Here is a 13,720-nt window from a genome sequence, read left to right on the forward strand (position 1 = left end):
GGAGGCCTTAGTTCCTCTTTCTGGACGCGGTTCCTACCGGTCTCCCCGTAGTTGCCAATGGGAGCTCATTCTTACAGAGATGCTGGTTAAAACAGGCAAAGCTGAAAGGATTTCTAGTGTCCTAATGGCCATCGTGCTGTGTCAGATGTTGCAAAGGCCAGTGGTGGATCCAGCTGCCGGCACTACTGTGCGTGCTGGGGTTGCACTGGATGGATTTGTGTTCCTGAACAGGATGGGTTTTCTTCAGAGAAAATGCTAATGCAGATGTACAAGGTAACTATCCAGAGGAAATCATTGGGCTGCACATGGGTGGACTGTTTACAACAAAACCATTTTACATGCTATTAGCAGAGACCCGTTCAACTCCACATGTTGCCTAGGAGAATAAATGAGCACCACAATTGGAGAACTATGGAAAACTTGAATGATAGGATCATTTACCTAAAAGCTGGTCTGATAATACCTTAACAGAGGAATAGAAGCTCCATATTTGTGTATCTAGTACACTAATTTACAAAACTCAAGCTAGTTAAATGTAACATAGTGAAAGGTAACCTTTTCTGCTTTTATTTTTGGCCTGCTTTTTTGCTTACACCACTTTACCTGGTCATAAGTAAATCAAGTTTAAAATGGAAGTAGTCATTTCAGTAATAGCAAATGGTGTTTAAAAATTGGCTTAGTCATCCTAGTAGTAGGAAATTCTTGATGGCTATTTAAAAAAAATCACTTAAGGTTTTTGATAAAGTGGATGTTTTGATTTGTATCTAAGCCCTTCTATTTGCAATGAGTAAGCAACACCAGTGTCTGGTCACTTAAATCTCTGTTCAGTTCTAGCTGGATGTAGCAGCTCAGCAGGCATGAAGGATCCCTGTGTAGCTCTAGAATGACTAGCACTGCTGTGGCCATTGAGCGTCTGGGGACCTCCAAGACTTTGGGGATAGTATCATATCCCTTTCTAAATGGATTTGTTAGAGGTGTATAATGGTTGCAACTACTACAATCATCAAAGTGTAGTTTGCATGTGCTTGTAAGCTGGATGCGACTCTGAATTAAGCCCACTTGTTACATGGGAGGAGGGGGGAGAGGGAGAAAAGGGGTGGTTTTCCCGGACAAAAGTGTACTGTTATAGTCTATTACACATTTGTTTAGGGAGTTTCCTTTTGGAAAAAGACAAATGCTGCAAGAGAGCACTATAGTGACTCTGTCTGAAGATGGAGTTGCATATGAGAGGGTTACTTTTCCTCTTGGTCATAGTTGTTCAGAGCTTCTTTTTTCTTTTTAGTTTAAACTCATATCCCAGGCATATGAAGTTCTGTCGGACCCAAAGAAAAGGGACCTCTATGACCAGGGTGGGGAGCAGGCTATTAAAGAAGGAGGCCTGAGTGGCGGCAGCTTCTCTTCACCCATGGACATCTTTGACATGTTCTTTGGTGGTGGAGGCCGAATGAATAGAGAGAGAAGAGGTACACAGTTCTAAACAAGTTCTAGAAACTCTAACCATGCACTTAAGCATAAAACACCTGTGCTATGGTACTGCTGTTCTGCTAAGTGCACGTAGTGTGGATATTACTCGTTGCAACAATAGAGCAAGTAAACTATGATTTTTTTTTTAATTTTTTTTTTTAGTTACTCTAGCATTAAGATTCTAATAAAGTAGATAATATGACATAGCCATAGCAATCTTTCTGATGACTTCTGTTTATTTTTTTTTTTAAAGTGGGTGTGGGTAATCTGTAAGGGAGGGGGAAACATTGGTAGGTTAGAGCAGTTGAATTAGACCTGTTTTAAGTTACCTTTATTCCAGATCTGTGCCTCACTTGCTCATATGCTTTGGGCAACTTGCTTCAAAGGACACCATCAACTTAAACTTTACTGATGTTAAATCTCATGAAAATATTTGGGAGAAATTATGTGAAACTGAGTACAGAGTGCTGCCAAAAGCACAGTATGATTTCTATCTTTTTCCATGCCCGATGTCTGTTGAAGGAGCAAGTAATAACTTGCTGTAAAACCTTCAAAATTATGCTATGAAGTGGCATGGAAATTTATAGGTAGGCATAATAGCAACTTCCAAATTGACTAGATCTGAAGCTGGTAGTGTCCTTGCATCTTGCTGTTTCAGTTAAGCTTATAAAATTAGGGGTAGGAGCAGGGATAGGGTGGCTTTAATGATGCTTTGCTTAATTACAGCTAAACTTTATGTTCTGACATAAGAGGGTGCAGCTCAGTGGAAGCTGATGGAACTGCACATGCTTTTAAGGGGGCTGAGCTGTGTTCAAAGTTTTTCACATTTCTTCAGTGAGACTGTGCATGTATGAACAAGTATAGAAGCCTTTAAATAAACATTTGTCCTTAACAACAGCTGAACCAGAATTAATCTTTCTCTTTTCTTTTTTTTTTAAAGGCAAAAATGTTGTGCACCAGTTAGGTGTATCTCTTGAAGACTTATATAATGGTATTACAAGGAAACTGGCACTGCAAAAGAATGTTATTTGTGGCAAGTGTGAAGGTAAAAAAAAAAAATAGTGGTTTTGAGCCCCTCTTACTCTAAGGTTTTTTTTTTTCCTAGAACATTGTGGGGCGCTGGGAATAAACTCTCTGTGTGTGTGTGTGTGTTGTTTTTATTTTTCTCTCTTGTTTTTTGCCCACCCCTCCAAAGTCTGCCAGGGTATTTAGTTGTTATTTATGCTTATCCAAGAATAAGGCTCTCTTCAGCATAGTGGCATAAAGTTATTGTTCTAATGGCAGACTTAAACTCACTGCATATTATAGTTAAGGGTACCTAAATTAAAAGTATCTTAATCCAGAACTTTAATAAATGGCTGTTTCGTTAAACTTTTTTTTTAATTGCTGTGGGTAGAAGTCTAGCTTGTATTACGCAACTCATTTTACAGCTATTAAGTATCCATAATGACTGGTCGTCTTTGAGGTAAATTTTAATGAGGTCTTGTATCTTAGTACTCTATTAAATATTTAGCAAGCAGATTCTTTCCAAAGTATTAATGGAATGTCTAGGTCTCAAAGTCAGTGTGCCAATAGTTCCTTGAAAACCAAGATGGGCAGTGGGGAAGAGGCTAATAAAATAAGCTGTGCATAGAAAACCTGACCTTCTTTTGTTTGTAAAAACTTCCAACTTGTGGGGCATGTTTCATGATGGAAACTAAATTCCAATTACATTGGAAATGCATTACTGAACTACTCTAAGTTGCCCTAAAGGTGCTCTTGAAGTCAATGAGTTCCAGCCTGACCACTGTAGAGTACCTTTTTTTTGAGACCGAGATAGACTGAGATCAAATTTAACTCTTTTGTCAAAGGTTATGGCGGAAAGAGAGGGGCAGTAGAAAAGTGCCCTGTGTGTAAAGGAAGAGGAATGCAAGTTCTGGTTCAGGTACAACAAATCCAAACTGTGTGTCCAGAATGCAAAGGCCAAGGTGAAAGAATAAATCCAAAGGACAGGTGTGACAACTGCAATGGCTGTAAGGTTGTAAGAGAGAAAAAGATCATAGAAGTTCATGTTGATAAAGGTAAGAACTGTGTATTTGTTCTGTGTCCCTAATCATAGTCTACAGTTCTGCAGAGATAAATGGGTTTCTTTTCTCCAGGTATGAAAGATGGTCAGAAGATAGTATTCCATGGAGAAGGTGACCAGGAGCCTGATCTGGAGCCTGGTGATGTTATAATTGTGCTTGATCAAAAGGATCACAGTGTCTTTCAGAGGCGAGGGCATGACTTAATCACAAAAATGAGAATTCAACTCTCAGAGGCTTTATGTGGTTTCAGAAAGACCATTGAAACTCTGGATAACAGAGTTCTTGTCATAGCATCTAGGCCAGGTAGGTCTTAAGAGTTCTGATGCTATATAAACTGCTTGCCTGTTTAATTGTGCCTGGACTGGGGTTTTTTTTAGGGGGTGGGGTGTGTTTTGGGTTTTTTTAACCAGTTGATGCAACAGATTCAAACTACACTTGCAGTCATTTAATTTAGTTGGTTCTTTGTCATTCTTGTCACTCTTAAAACATGACATGCAGAATTAAGCTAAAGCTGTCAGATGCTTCTTAATATAACTTCAGCCTCAGTCGGTGGATAGCCAGGAGAATATTCAAGAGGCCAGAAACTTAAACTCCACTAGATTATCTGTTCATTGAGCCTGAAGGCTGTGCTAAGAGAAGCTGATTGTCTTACAGTAGAGGAAGTAGCCTAAATGGCCTTACTTCTTTATAGCTTGGTTTGAGCACTTTTCAGTCTGCAGCCTTTTCTGAGTTGCTTGGGAGTCTCCCTCAGGTGCTGTGGGAACACTGCTTGTGTATAACCCTGCTTTTCATGGTTACGAAGTGTCTGTTACGTAAGCTTACTTCCAGCTCCTTACCTCTGTGTAGGTGAAGTGATAAAACATGGTGACCTAAAGTGTATCTACAACGAAGGGATGCCTATCTACAAATCTCCAATGGATAAAGGCAGCTTAATTATACAATTTTTGGTAAGTTGACTGCTTTTCTGTAGCAAAGATATCTGTGTTGGCATCAGGAGTAACTATTCATTAAAAAAACCTTAATTGTAGGTCCAGTTCCCAGAGCACTACTGGCTCCCAAGGGAGAAACTGTGTCTGCTGGAGGCTTTGCTTCCTCCACGAGAAGATGTTATGGTTACAGACGAGATGGATCAGGTAGACCTTGAAGATTTTGATCCAAGTGAGCAAACCTACCGTAACAGTGGGGGAGAAGTATATGAAGAAGATGAGGAGGGTCCAAGAACAGGAGTACAATGTCAGACATCTTAAAGCAAGGTGGAACGGATGTCATCTAAAATGTAAATTTTCACAATGAAAACTGCATGGCTGTAATAGCCACTGCTTGTGGTTTTTGTGTTCAGCAAATTGAGTTGCTGCGCTGTCAGTATCACCTTTTTGTAACTAATTTATATTGTGTTCTTGTAGTCTTTATATATAAAGCAAATGTCACACAGCTGAGAACCAAGTTGGTATACATTTTCCTTTGCTGTGAAGGTTCTCAATTTATTTCACCTATGCTATTTATATAAGACTTTGGCAATATTGATAGAGGCTAAGTGGAGTGTCTTATGTAAATACTTTCATACTGGAAAATTAATTTCATAGAATAAAACATAGCAGAAGATAACTTCTAATAAATAGAACTCTTCACATTTTATCATGCTTCTCTTGTACTTCCTAAGCCCCTCTAGAACCCCCTTTATTTAAGTTTCTCTAAGCTCAGACTCCTATCACCTAGTCTAGCTTGTTCTCCATGTTCAACTTTGTGTTAGCTGCAACACTAGTACCTGTCTCATTTTTGTATTTCAAAAGCATTTTGTGCATGCCCCACTCCTTGCATAACAGCATTTTTCCCTGTGTTCTTTTGTTGTATTAGAGTAGCATTTCTTCAGCTGTTTAGCTCTATGTAAGTGTAACTTGAGGTTATAACGTATCCTTCTAATGTATACAAAGTGTAGCCCACGTACTTCTAATTTACATACAGGCAACTAGTTCCAAATAAAATTTTGATCTTTCAGAAGCTCAAGCTCTATATTTCAGCCTTCCCTAGAAAGGGTTGTTACTTCAACTAAGATGAATAAACCAAAACCACATGGGTTTTGGGTATATTGCTGTTGTTTTATAACATGACAAGATTCCACAGTAGAATGATCACATTAAAGCTTTTTACTTTTATCTGTTTTCCAGTAGAGTTTGTATAGAGTTTGGAAACAACTAGTAGCACCCTCTAGTGAAATTAAACCATGATGAATGAGCTACATGTCATCATACAATTGCTGGAACAGGTGTTCAACTTAAGTGACCCTATTGCACTCATCAGGACATCAAGATGAGGGCAGGCTATCATCTCCCGTGCATACAACACGTAGCCTCAGTCACTTTTCCTTTTGCTAAAATAAGCTGCTGTGAGACTTTCCAGCTCTAGTCTATTTATGTATAAAGGTAGGGGAGATCAACTGAGCAGTTACTTCACCCATGACTACATATTTCTAAAAATACATTTTTCCAAGGATTAGACACAAGTTACTTGCATCTGTAGCTTTTATTTTTAAAAAAGTAAAGCTTTCTCATGCTAAACAAAATCAAAATTATATATAAACATAGCTGATTTTGCAGATCAGCATTACTAAAATGCTTTTATCATACTAAAAAATTACATAGAAGGACAGTTGTATTCCTAAAAACTGCCACAAGTTAATCAAAGGGTCTGAGTCAAGACATTTAAACTGGACAGTCATAAATATGAATTTCTTGGTCATCTCCAACAGATACAATTTTGGACCCACTTCCATTGTATTTCACTCCCCAAACCTGCAAATAGGACATACACAAGGTTATCAACAGGAGACTACGACAAAATGTCTTCATAGCAGTCATTTATAACAAAATGTCTTCATAGCAGTCATTTATTGACTACAACAAGCAGAAGAGGGAGGATTATTTAACACCATGTTATGAGAGCTAGTCCAATTACGGCTTCTGCTTTAACAGCAGATGAGGTTGATGAGCCAGAGAAGGACACTGCCATCTAGTAGGCTGACAAGTCCTTACATTCCACTCTGACAATGGCTTACACAATCTAAAGATACTTGAAAAAGGCTGAAAAGTACTTGCCCCAGTTTGCATAAATCAAACCTAACATTTTCACTCCTACCCATCCTGTCTTCCTTTCTGAAAAGAATATTTTACAGTGCTTTCGGGAAAGCAAGAGAGGAAGTATTTTTCATGCTGACTGACACATGACAGACTGAAGAATGATCCCGTTTATCCTTGGGCTAATTAAAAGAGCCATTTACTTATCGGTGCAAAACTTGGAAAAATTCAGGTCAGTCCTCTGACTTTCAGAGCAGTTACACAAACTCTTAAGTGACCCGCATCTCCATCATCAGGATGACATCAGGAAGACTGAAGGCTACCCAGCATATTAACATGGGATGCAGAATGGGTATACTAACAGCAGCATGTTTGGGGGAATCTCGTACACCATTTTGCATTAATACCTAAAAACCAGCCTTCCCAAGAGCTGATACATCTCTGCCTTCCACAAACTTAGGAGATTATAGACAACAGCTAAAACAACACTGGAAATCCAATTCTGCTTGGTACTTCAATACTAAAACCCCCACAGCTGTAGATAACTGAAAAGAAGGTTACCAGCTAAAAAGTACTATGAAAGAAAGAGGCCAAATAAAATCTGAAAGACTTTGTTAAGTCTTCCTCTATGATACATTAAAAAAATAGCATTATTCTATTTAGCACCTAACATTTTGAAAGATTAACTTCATAGATACCTAACTTCCCCTTCCCTCACGGGTAGCTATCACTGAGGGAAGGGAAAAAAAAATAAAATTACAGACATTTGAGGAGGAAAAAGTCCCAAGCTTCAAGGGTGCTTTCAAGCATCTTTTTAGATAATTCCATCCTTTTAAATAAGTATTTTCCACCCTTACACATGCACACACTGTGTAAGTGATAGAAATAAGTAAGACCGTAGACAAAAAACACAGTCTGGTAAGAATCCTTTTGGCCACTCAGGATTGCCCTTATTTGGACCTGAAAAATGTAATTACTTGGAAGAGATCAGCCTACACACTTGGAGTATTGGTTCAATATTAAGTGCCAAATAAACATGAACAACTTTTAAGATTTCATTACAGCAAACTAAAGTCCCACCCCGAAGCTATAGCACCAAGTTGAAGCACAAATGTACACAACTCAAGTTCTCCTGTGAACAGTGACCTAGATAAAGCAACAGTAGACATACCTGATCTTGGTGGTCAAAGAAAGTGTGAACACAGGTTCTCGTTCCAGCATCCCAAACTTTTACACTTTTATCAGATGAACTGAAAGAAAAATAATATTGATCAATGTTTAAATTAATAGATAAACTATCATTTAGTGCAAAGGTTAAAAGATCTCATACGGTAGACATAAGAAACCCTATTTCACCTATCGAATACAGGGATGAAGTAGCAAAGGAGTGCATCTTCCGCCAGGCTCCAGTTACCTTTAAAATCCAACATGAAAATGAAGACTCCCATTTTAGCCAGAAAATTCTTTGAAGCAAGTTCTTCGGATAAAGAAACTCCTGTTACATATACTTGGTCCCCCAACTGCCTGAGCTGTTTTAAGAGTTTACACTGAAGTTCATCTAGATTAATATACTACTACATTAGGTTGTACTTTTTAATTCAACAGCAATTTTTCAGCTATTTAGAATCAAGTTGTTCTTCTCTTAGGTTTAGATGTTCTTCATTTGTAGGGAACTACACTGCAGTGGGATGATTTACAGTATAAAATAAAATATTATTCAGTATAACTGGTATCACATCACAGGTTGGCTCTTGAGTCTTTAATTGTAATGTATGTTATTCCATTATAGACTCCATTGCAATTTGTACACATTTACTTTTTATGATCCACCTCCCTTTACAGATATAAATTTTTTTTTTTTCAGTAAGCATAAACAAATTAAAAATCCTCACTACCTGGAAACAAAATGGGTATCATCAGGACAAAACGCTACATTTAATACCCAGGATCCGTGACCACTTAATGTGCCAGCCAAGTTTGCATGTTGCCTGTGGAAAGAACAAATTTTGACGTTTGGTTTGTGAATTCCAGGGAAAAAGCAACAGGAATATACTCTAGCTAGTGCAGTCAGGAATGGTGCAATGCAAGGTCATGGAAGGTGACTTCTGGACATTTGTTCATCCAAGCTGAACTGATGTTACAACAGATTCTGTTTTTCCATTTCAAATGGTTAACATAAAAATAAATCACTAAGAAGATACATTGGTGGACAAAACACCACGAAGAAGGCAAAGTAATGCAGGTTTAGGGGAGTGAAGATCACTGAAGCAGCGCTTCTTCCTCCCCACGGTCTTCCAAGTTTTTGCACAATGCAACAGGAATAGGTCATAAATAGAATTTCTTGGGTACAGAAGAGATGTTTAAGATGGGGAAACTCAAACGCACAGGACAGACACAGAAAACAATTAGCCTGTTGCCTCAAACAATTAGCCTGTATTCCTTTCAAATATGAGGAAAGTAATTTGTTTTCAAGTTAAGGCTGTCATCCACCTACGCACTTTTTAAAAACTACCTAAGGGTGTAGTATTTTATTATTTAAGATTATTTATTACATAAAGAAGTCACCAAAAGCTGAAGGGAATTACAGAAGCTGAAGGGAATTATAGAAAGCAGAGGGTTTGATATATTTTTTACAGCCTCTCTGAATAGCTGTTTTGCATGTCTTGCAAAATAACAACTTACACATCGTAGATTTTGATATAGCCGTCATCTGAAGCAGTTACAAGTAACTGCGAATCTGGAGAAAATGTCAGTGAACGAATAGGCATCGCATGACCTAAAATTCAAAGTTATATATGGCTTAGAAAGTAGCTATTCCTCTTACTAATGACAGTGCTTAAGAAGCTACACAAGAACAGCATTCCCTGTTAAAAGAAAGCAACCTCTGAAGAGTCTTTCTCTCTATGCCTCTACAGGCTTCTTTGCACAACATAAAATGGAAACTGACAGTAACTCCAAACTTTGAATGTTAAGGCACGTCCACTGCAACAAAAAAGTATCTTTTTTTTCAGCTGTGGACCTTTATTAAAAATTATGTCATATTTTCTAATATGATTTCATATTGTTTAAGGGGTTGGGTTTTTTAATTAACTATACAACTCGACAGAAACAGCATGAACATTAAAAGCCTGTTAATCTGTTAGAAAAATGCACATCTTCCACAACATAAAATGTTTGGTTATTTTTTAAAACAGGAATAAATTACTATAAAACTGATACCATAGCAAAAAGAAAAACCATACACATGGCAGCACACATTTGGCTTAGCTTCACTCCCTTGTGCTGCACTGCAATACAAGAAGGAACTGCAATTTAAGAACTTAGTTAAGCATTACTGACTATATCTTTTGAGATAGGCATTTATGATGCAAGCCTGAGTTTACAGTTTGCCTCTAATATTTTAAGCGGTTTAAGTTACAGGACACTAAATAAATACTGTCCAATGGACAGAAACATCAATTCATTTATGCCATGGCTGTTGTATCTTACTCTGACTTGCATTATATCCTTTAATTTTGTTGAGGAACGAAGCCAGAACTTGGGTATTGCAAATACACAAACCATTACCTTCTAGCGTATGCAGAAGTTTTCCAGTTGCAATATCAAAAATATTGATAATGCCATCTATCGCTCCACTGGCTAAGTATTTTCCATCTGGACTCTGTAATAAAACACAAAAAGTATGCATTTAACAACTGTCTGCATTTATGCTATGTACCTCCCTGACATTCTTTTGGCAGCTTTTCACAAATACGATCTATGCAAGAAATCTGGGCTCCAAAAATCCTGAAGACTTCAGCTGACTTATTCACAATATGTGTATAAGAAAAATCAAAGTATATTTTCCATATATGCAGGGATGGAATGTCACGCACTTTATAGTTGGAACTATCCAAGTATGGCCGTCATTTAGTATCATGTAGAGATAGATGGAAACAAAAATACCTGATTTAAAACATATTACATCAATAGCAATTTCACATAAGAAATTATCAATTGTGCTTCTTACATATGCAATGCTAAGGATGAACTTTCCTCTGGTGTCCAGAGAATATTCTTTCTTTCCAGTTTCAACACCAAAAATATTTACTTTTCCCACATGACTTCCTGTTGCAAGGTACTGGGAATCAGGTGAAAAAGCCAGGGACCAAGCATCAACTGTATAAAAAGAAAAAATCAGCTGAATACTGTTTCTAGTTCTTATTCAACAAAGTTCTGTATGCACCTGTTTAAATATTTAACCCCCTAACTACTCTTAATACTCTAAACTCTACTACATACTCTTAAGAAGAGTGTACAAGCTCATGAAAGTTAACTTCCTTCTATGTAATTAATGGAGCATTTATTTCCATTTAGTAAAATACTACATTTTGTAGTAAGACCTTGAGCTTATTAGACCCTCCTGTAACAATAAATTTAGAATTTAAGACTGCATGCGTTAAATCTAAATTCTTACTTTTCTCCTGGTACCAAAAGATATTAAACCAGTAAGAGAAAGCAACACCAGTATCTAGCAAACCACAGAAGATGCAGGAGAAACACAGATATACAAATGTAACACAGATCAACATTCCTTGCAACGGAATTTAAAAAAACATACCTTTTTATAGCAGTACAATGTATTTATCTGGCACAATGTAATTCACGGTTTTTTTCTATAAGCTTAATATTAATTACCTAAACCACTGCAAGATTGTTCCTAAATTAGGGATTGCCAGTGGACCAATCAAATATTTAGAGTAAGATCTTAAGCCCTGAATTCCAACTTGGAGGAGGTAACATTGATCCAGACTTCAGCTTTACTGTGTTTTGACTTGCTCACTCAGGATTGGATGTACTGCATAAATAAGCATCACATATACGTCTCAAATTCAGTGCAGTGCAGTGCAGTGCTTACGAAGAAAGTTCAGACTTTCTTTGTAAATCAATTTGAATAAGCATTTGAATTATTTTTTAAAATATCCTTTTATCAATACATCTGTAAAAGCAAGCTGGTTTCCATTCTGCTGTATGCATCTAGGAAAAAGCATATCTAAATGTATCTGAGAAAGCATAAGTAGTGTGAAAAAATAAATGTAAAATTGTCTGGTACTACTTTATGTTGAGCTCATAAAATCACTACGATTTTTGCAAACAAAGATTAAAAAAAAAAAACCCTAGTCACCTCATACACCCTACTTACACACTGTACAGTATTCACTATCTAGAGTAAGTCCACTTCTTATGCAGAGACAGCTTAACACTGATATCTTACCAGGACCAGCATCTATTGACTTGATCTGTTTGCCAGTTTCTAAATCCCAAAGGCGAATATGGGCATCTAGTGAGCTGGATGCTGCAACGGAGCCTGTGTGGCTGATATCCACAGATACCACGCCCAGCTGGTGACCCTCCAAAGTCCACTGTAGATCCAATTTTTCATCATTCCTTTTGTTCAAGGGAAAGAAAAGCCTAGTTATGAATAGCTGGGAGTATTTAAGCGATTTCCAACCTCAGACAAAACAAACAAACAAACAAGACAACCCACATTTCTCCATTTTGTTCAATAAAAGGGGAATCCAGCTTCACCCATGAAATGTGAAGATAGCTACGCACAAATTGCTCTTAAGGGAAAGAACCGACAAATCAATCGTTTACCGTATTTCTACAAAGCATGTACTTCATCTGAAGTCTGTAAGTAGTCCCATTGAAATGTCCATTACACATCAGTAGATGGGTACTTACGCAGCAGACTGTTAATCTGTCAGCGTAGCATGAAACGCAATGACCAACATTTTTACAATCACCACAACAGAGCTACTCATGTCATTAAAGTGAAGCACATAATACTGCTTTGGCTAAGAGACAGAACAATTTCTTTGCAAAAGCACACTTCAGTGTCACTTGTATGAGGATTATGAGGATTTTTTTTTTAACAAAAAGGAATTTCCTCTTTTACTCTATTCCCATTATTCCTTTCACAGTACACATGCTCCCAATGCATTGTCTCATAAGAAGTTGCATTTCTGATTCTTTGGTTTAGAGATACATCAAGTTGTACTATTCTCTGGGAGGTAACATGTAAAATTCGACGTGCATTTTCAAAAGGGTTCACATTCTTCAAAAATTAAAACACATTAGAATGCTACCACTCTAAGAGAAAGCACGCACCGATGAAGATAAGCTTGCTCAAGAGAACAGTTCTCTGTGCCAAGCTACCCCTTCCCCGATGTAACACCTAACATCCCTGCAGATTATGGAAATTCAAGACTGCTCTGTCTCCATACTGACTACTTCCAAGGCTTAAAACTGGTTAATATGGAGCACTTCACTCACCACTTCCAGACCTTCACTAGATCATCCAAAGAACCAGAGATCACTGTTTCAGAACCATCTTTTTTATTTTTTCCCCAGGCAACTGACCAAATGGCATCATCGTGAGCTAAAAGAGAATATAAGCATAGAAATTAAAAATTAAGTGTTTTCTTATGATGGAATACAACTACCAGTTTTGGTAATGCTAAAATTGCTGATTGTAATGTTGGCAACAGACCCTTCACTCTTCAGGTCTATTGGTGCTCTGAGAGCCTTGTCACTGTTTTCCTTGTTTCAAAATACATGATGTATTCTGTTCACCAAGGTCACTGTTGAAAAAACAGCATAGCTATTTTTGAGTTATTCAGATTTATACTTAATATAAACATAATGCATATCATCTCACAAGTATATCTGCCGTTATCAATTTTACATCATCCAAGAAGACCAGTATTATTTAATACATGTTAGTGTTTTCTCACCTTGCTCTTGCTTGAAGAGGATACCGTACTAGAAAGAAAAAAGAATTAATATTACGTATGAGCAGCCTAAAAAAAAATCAAGCTAGCGATTATTTTAATTAACGCTATGTTTTCATTTACCTGTGTGGTCATGTCTTTATGGAAACAATCTTAACAGGAATGCTCTGGAAGGAGAAACCCCATTAGGCTCAGCAATAAGGCTCTGCCTCAGAAACACTGCTCTGGAAGGAGAAAACCCGGGCAGGCACAGGAATAAGGCCTGAGGGAAACCCCGCCTTTTTGTCACCCTCCGCTCCCACGGCGAGAAGCGCGCGCCACGCAAGGGCCCAGCACCCCCGCCGCG

General features: G+C 37.7%; 2 protein-coding genes across 2 annotated transcripts; one reads left to right on the forward strand and one right to left on the reverse strand.

The window, feature by feature from the left end:
* The first annotated feature begins 258 nt into the window (after window positions 1-258).
* Window positions 259-5,163, forward strand: DNAJA4 (DnaJ (Hsp40) homolog, subfamily A, member 4). The gene is made up of 7 exons (XM_009575853.1): window positions 259-273; window positions 1,283-1,463; window positions 2,405-2,509; window positions 3,315-3,524; window positions 3,603-3,833; window positions 4,377-4,477; window positions 4,559-5,163. The coding sequence occupies exons 1-7, from the start codon at window positions 259-261 to the stop codon at window positions 4,775-4,777; spliced, it is 1,062 nt and encodes a 353-aa protein (XP_009574148.1). The 3' UTR covers window positions 4,778-5,163.
* An 872-nt stretch (window positions 5,164-6,035) lies between these two features.
* On the reverse strand, window positions 6,036-13,543 carry WDR61 (WD repeat domain 61). Its single transcript, XM_009575854.1, has 10 exons — window positions 13,498-13,543; window positions 13,378-13,405; window positions 12,917-13,022; window positions 11,856-12,028; window positions 10,611-10,759; window positions 10,169-10,262; window positions 9,284-9,377; window positions 8,497-8,589; window positions 7,773-7,851; window positions 6,036-6,319 (listed from the first exon to the last, which is right to left on the reverse strand). Exons 1-10 carry the CDS (start codon window positions 13,507-13,509, stop codon window positions 6,230-6,232), a joined length of 918 nt encoding a protein of 305 aa, XP_009574149.1. The 5' UTR covers window positions 13,510-13,543; the 3' UTR covers window positions 6,036-6,229.
* Window positions 13,544-13,720: the final 177 nt, after the last annotated feature.

The sequence above is a fragment of the Fulmarus glacialis genome, unplaced genomic scaffold, assembly GCF_000690835.1.
Source record: "Fulmarus glacialis isolate BGI_N327 unplaced genomic scaffold, ASM69083v1 scaffold34564, whole genome shotgun sequence".
NCBI classification, from domain to species: domain Eukaryota; kingdom Metazoa; phylum Chordata; class Aves; order Procellariiformes; family Procellariidae; genus Fulmarus; species Fulmarus glacialis.